This window comes from Peromyscus leucopus, chromosome 9, assembly GCF_004664715.2.
Source record: "Peromyscus leucopus breed LL Stock chromosome 9, UCI_PerLeu_2.1, whole genome shotgun sequence".
Taxonomy (NCBI): Eukaryota; Metazoa; Chordata; class Mammalia; order Rodentia; family Cricetidae; genus Peromyscus; species Peromyscus leucopus.
This window is the reverse complement of record NC_051070.1, coordinates 53,904,309-53,910,195: the sequence shown is the minus strand read 5'-3', so window position 1 is coordinate 53,910,195 and position 5,887 is coordinate 53,904,309. Positions and strand designations below refer to the sequence as shown.

Sequence of the window (5,887 nt, the reverse complement as noted above, 5' to 3'; positions counted from 1 at the left end):
TCTATGTCTGGACATGAATTAGATGGGTCACTTGTAGCTACATTTTATATACACGATGGATTCTCTGTGACCAGACTAAAAACAGGTTCCCAGGACAGGACAGTGTGTGTTTATGAATTTCCAAGGCAAAAGCTGAATTAACTGTGTTGAAGGAGATGTTCATTTTTAGTGTAAAGAGATACTGTCAAGTTGCCAACCAAATATGCAAATCAGTTTATTCTCTATCCACAGTAGTTCTTCACAGTCAGGATGGCACTTGAACAAAATCTTTCCAGTCCAATGGATAGAAAGGAGTATATCAGTGTGGCTTTGATGTGCATTTCTTCTTCTTCTTTTTTTTTTAATTTGTTTTTGGTTTCTTTGTGAGACAGGGTTTCTTTGTGTAGCTCTCACTGTCCTGGAACTCACTATGTAGACCAGGCTGGCCTCAAACTCACAGAGATCCATCTGCCTCTGCCTCCTGAGTGCTGGGATTAAAGGTGTGTGCCACCACCACCCAGCTCTTCTTCCTTTATAAAAAAGGTTTTTACTTTAAAAAAAATTCTGTGCATGTTTGCATATCCGTGTGTATGTGCATGCAAGTGCCTGCAGAGATCAGAAGCATCAGTGGCCCTGAAGCTGGTGTTAGAAGCAATTTACAACTGCCTGCCACAGTGCTGGGAATTGAACCGGAGTCCTCTGCAAGAGCCGCAAGTGCTCTCAACCACTCAGCCATCTCTCTAGCCCCTTGGCTTGCATTTTTTTAATGAGCATAATTAAAACAATTTCCCCATGTGCCTATTTCTGCTTACATCTTTGAGCCGTCTGGGATTTATTTTGAGACTAGACCTTTATGCTGTGTCATCCAGGAAGACCTGTGCCTGGCTGTATTGACATCCATCATCAGCTGTCAAGTGCAAATTCAAAACTAAAGCTAAAATACGACAACACTGGACTTATGGTAATGGCTGAACTAAAACCAGTGACAGCAAATGCTGATGAGGATGCAGAGAAGCTGAGGCTCGTTGCTATGGACACAGTGGCACACACACTGGAGGACACTGGGAGAGCAGGACTGATGTTCTGCACCTCCTCTATCAGCTGTTTTTTTTTTTTTTTTTTTTTTTTTTTTTTTTTTTTTTTTTTTTTTTTTTTTTATCTGAACTGTGACCAAATATCCAACAGAAGTAATCAGGGGGAAAGGCTTGCTTTGGTTCACAGTTTGAGGGTATAGTCTGTCACAGTGGGCGGAGCAGGAAGCTGTTTGTTCACATCTCAGTCAGCCAGGAGACACAGCTCGCTCTCTCCTCTACCCCCGTTCCTATTCTGTCTTGACCGGCAGAAATGGAACTACACACATCCACGGTAAACATCTACCCCTCCCTCACCCCAGTTTACCCTCTGGAAACACCCTCACAGGCACACCCAAAGGTGAGCCTCACTAATGCCCTGGTCAAGTCGGTGATCCAAAGGAACGATCACATCACTCACCTCATGGCTCGGAGCTGTACTCAGGCAGAGAAAGGAGCCTTCCTACATTAGGTTTCTGTTGCTACAACCAAATACCAAAACACCGACTAGTTAGGCAAATAGACGATGGCTTTAGTTTATGAGTCTAGAGGTTCAAGTCCCAGATTTGGGGGCCTCAGATGAAGATAGCATTGTTCTAAACCACGTGACATTTAAGTGCCATACATAGGGAGCCTGGGCTTGAGTGTTCATTTTTTTTTTTCATGTTTTCTTTGTGTGTGGGGGGTTTGTTTGTTTGTTTGTTTTGTTTTTTGAGGTGTGTCCGGTGGTGGTGGTGGTGGTGGTGGTGGTGGTGGTGGTGGTGGTTGCTGTTATTGTTGTTGTTTAAGATAGAGTCTCATTATATAGCCCTGGCTGGCCTGGAACTCCTTATATAGACCAGGTTGGGCTCGAACTCACAGAGACCTGCCTGTCTCTGCCTCCCTTCGCTGAGATTAAAGGCATGCGCTGCCCACACCCACCTTGAGTGTTTATTTCTTAAGAATATTCTTTCTTGGCATCACAGTAGGTACGTGGTCAACTCAGTAAATGTGACATTGCCATACTACTTTGACCTTCCATATTAGTTTTGTTTTTGTTTTTTTTTTTTTTGTTTTTTTTTTGTTTTTTGTTTTTTTTTTGTTTTGTTTTTTTTGTTTTTTTGTTTTTTTTTTGTTTTGTTTTTTTTGTTTTTTTGTTTTTTTTTGGTTTTTTTTTGCTGATTGCCCAGATGTGTCGAGCTGGGAATCCAGCGTGGGGCCAGCGTGTACCTGGCAGCCAGACCTAGGGCAGCCTTAAACTCAGTAGATCTGGCTCTGCTGTCAATTTCTCTTGTTATTTACACAGTTATAGTAGGTGATAGAGACCTGCTTGCTCAGCTCTGTGGGCTAGGGCGCTTTGACAGTCCCTGAGAGCTACACTCAGGTCTTCCACATCCCGATTACAGTAAGGGTTTGGGGTTTGGGGCCAGCCTGCGGAAAGGGTTTGAGCAGCTCCTGGTGAGAGAGGAACCTGGGAAGTCTAAAGGAGCAGCAAGGAAGGACTCTGGAGCCTCCGGGGCGCCGGACTGGCTTCTTCACGGTCACCTGGAGCCCGCGGCAGCCAATCGGGGTGCAGCCGTGTCCCCGCGGCCAATGGGCAGGTGGCGCGGCGCTCCCCGCGGCTATAAGTGCGCGCGGCCGGAGGACAGCAAAAGCGGCGCGCAGCGGAGGCGGGATGCTCAGGGCAGCGGAGCCCCGAGAGGCGCGGGTGGAGGCGAGTGGTCGCAGTCCCTGGGCAGCGCCACCCTCGCAGTCCAAGCGGCTCACCTCCTTCCTCATCCAGGACATCCTGCGGGACCGCGCGGAGCGGCGCGTGGGACACGCGGGCAGTCCACAGCACCAGCACCAGCCAGACCCGAGGAGGGACCCTGCGCCAGAGCCTGAGGAAGCAGGAGGTCACGCCGTAGCTCTGGGAGGCCCGCCAAGTATCCGACCCAGCCCTGCGGAGACGCCGGCTGAACCCGAGACAGGTAAGTGGAATAGACCTGGAGGCCGGCGCGCTGCGCTGGAGAGGACCGCTCCAAGGCTGGTGGCCCCGAGCTCTGGATGCAGGCATACGGGGCCCAAGGCCACGGGGAAGGACTTCACCGCACCTAGCCACCTTGGGCATCAACCTTGAGGGCCACTAACAACTTTGCTATCAGTTTGACTCTTTTTCCAGTAACTCCAGCCAATTAACCACTGGCGACTAGAACCAATGAAAAATAAAAAAATAATCCATTAATATTCATAAATCAAGCCCAACCTCAGGCTCCCTTTGTATCTCCATTCCACGAACCATAAAATTATGGATGTCCCTTTAGGTCTTTAGAATAGCATCATGTCGGCTTTTGTCCCCTACCCCCAGCCTCATGCATTACTTCTCATGCTAGTACCTAAGCCTCAGTAACAGAAAGGGGGTTGGGACAGAAGATGAGCTGGCCACCAACCCAGGCCATCTGCCTCATCCTCACAAGCCTTAATCACCTACTTAAATGTCCCCATGATGCCTCTGTTTCCCTGTTCGAGTCTCCCACCTCTCTTTGCTACCCACATCCAGGATCCCGGTTTCATTGACATAGGACAACATGGCAGAAAGTTTAACTGTAAAGCACTAAGCCCTAAGCTTAGTTCACACTGATTATTAGAAATGAATACATAGTATAAAAACTTACTCACTTCTCTTTGGGGTAGTTCCTTAGTCAGGCGAAAAAAATAAATGAAATGTATCCAAGATGACAGTGGGCTGTTTGTTCTCTGGCCCAAAGCAGAAAGGTGGCTTGAATTCTGGACTAACATGTAACTTTTCCCCCTCTCTCCTCCTCTGCTCTTCTCCAGATGGGCACTTTGAGACTTATCTGTTGGACTGTGAACACACTTCAGGCGACTTATCAGGCACCCCGCAGGTCCCTAAGCAGCCTCAGAAGCGCTCCAGGGCTGCCTTCTCTCACACTCAGGTGATTGAGTTGGAGAGGAAGTTCAGCCATCAAAAGTATCTGTCTGCCCCTGAAAGGGCTCACCTGGCCAAGAACCTCAAACTCACCGAAACCCAAGTGAAAATATGGTTCCAGAATAGACGCTATAAGACTAAGCGAAAGCAGCTGTCGGAAGACCTGGGAGTCTTGGAGAAGAGCTCGCCTTTGTCTTTGCCAGCCCTGAAAGAAGACAGCCTGTCCGGTACCGCCTTGGTCTCCATGTACACCAGTTACCCTTACTACCCATACCTTTATTGTCTGGGCAGCTGGCGTCCAACTTTCTGGTAACAACAGTTCAGATGACAACTGCGTAGATCAGAAACTGCCTTCCCTGGGGGTCTCTGGGAAAAAGCCACAATGGCTGAGGTCAAGGAGTCGGAGCAAGAGGTGTGCAGACCCAAACGGTTGGGGGTTCCCAGGGAATATTCCAATTCTTCTCTGGTGGGCCAGTGGAAGATCTGGAGCAGTGACTATTTTCAGTATCTAGTCACAGTTCCAAGTGTTCTGTAAGTCACTGCTCTCTGCTCCCTGTTGGGAGAGAGTCAGACAAGTTCGTCTGTTTCTAGAACTTAGCGTGACTTTGGATGCAATGGTTACATGGTCCCTAGGAATTCTGTTGCTGCAACTCCATTGGTCTCCCATAACTGAGTATCATGAAAGGGTCAAGCAAAGGGAAGAAGGACCCTTTAGCTGAGGATGTCCTCTTGAATTAAACTTGGGTTAAAAAGTCTCTTGTTGGCCTTGGACAATGGCCAGGGTTTCTCTCTGCCCTTGTAAAAGTGAGGGTAAATGGAAGATTTGAAGAAGAAAAAACAGACCTTAGCGATTGAGGCAGGCTGGCACGGGACATAAAGGGGGTGGGAAGTGGAATTTTTAACCTCTTGCCCATTTTGCAGTGGTACATAATTCAAGAATTTACAGGGCCACTTGAGAGAGGCAGGGTGCACACAGTGTGGGGTTTAAGACAAGCTGTGTAAACAGTTTGCCTGCAGGGGTGGCCTTAAAACAGGCTCTTCCTGTCCCAAACAAGGGCCTAGAGGGTTTCCACACTCCAGGTGAGCGCCTCAGTTGTGACTGAGGGAAGAAAAGGCCTCTGCCCACGCTTCCTGCCTTCCGGAGGAACTTAAGAGTCAGGAGCTTTCTGGTCTGAATTCACACTTCTTTATGAAAGAGGTGCCATCATTTTATAACAAAGAACCTTCCTTCCTTCATTTATTTTATTTCATTTTATTTGTTCTTTCCTACAGGACATCTCAGTTCAGGCTTTTTATCTATGCATGCCTATCTTATTTAGCTTAAGATCTGCTCCCCCACTCTCAAGTTTTATCTTCTTGTGGTTTAAAACAAACAAACAAACAAACAAACAAACAAAACCCTAACTACAGATTATAAATTGGCCTAAAGACATAATATAAAAAAAAAAAAAAAAAAAAAAAAAAGCCAGGCGGTGGTGGCGCACGCCTTTAATCCCAGCACTCGGGAGGCAGAGCCAGGTGGATCTCTGTGAGTTCGAGGCCAGCCTGGGCCACCAAGTGAGTCCCAGGAAAGGCACAAAGCTACACAGAGAAACTCTGTCTCGAAAAACCAAAAACAAAAACAAAAAACAAAAAAACCCAAGAACAACAACTAGCAATTCTTGTTTCTTCCCTTTAAAAATACTCAGCATCAAATCCTTATTTAAAGACACAGAGTTGAAGATCACTACAGCTTTCACAGGACTTTCTGCGGGCTATGAGTTCGAAGGCTTCAGCCTTGGGGTCCTGGTGGGGGGGGGTCCCCATAGGCAGAGGAGGTTAAGCCTTGTCCGGTTTTCATGCAGAAGGAAAAACAGTACAAAAGAAAGGGCTGGTACTACTGAGGGATCTAGGGGAGATGGAGGGGTCCTGGGCAGGACAGGGCTGTCAG

General features: G+C 47.5%; 1 protein-coding gene across 1 annotated transcript; it reads left to right on the top strand.

Moving 5' to 3' along the window:
- The first annotated feature begins 2,697 nt into the window (after positions 1-2,697).
- On the top strand, positions 2,698-5,391 carry Nkx3-1 (NK3 homeobox 1). The gene is made up of 2 exons (XM_028883167.2): positions 2,698-2,998; positions 3,846-5,391. The coding sequence occupies exons 1-2, from the start codon at positions 2,704-2,706 to the stop codon at positions 4,268-4,270; spliced, it is 720 nt and encodes a 239-aa protein (XP_028739000.1). The 5' UTR covers positions 2,698-2,703; the 3' UTR covers positions 4,271-5,391.
- Positions 5,392-5,887: the final 496 nt, after the last annotated feature.

Excerpts from the sequence above, each read along its gene's own strand:
- Nkx3-1 (XM_028883167.2), top strand. The coding sequence starts at position 2,704 with ATGCTCAGGGCAGCGGAGCCCCGAGAGGCGCGGGTGGAGGCGAGTGGT. Across the intron at positions 2,999-3,845 it reads GCCGGCTGAACCCGAGACAG|ATGGGCACTTTGAGACTTAT; the intron begins GTAAGTGGAATA and ends GCTCTTCTCCAG.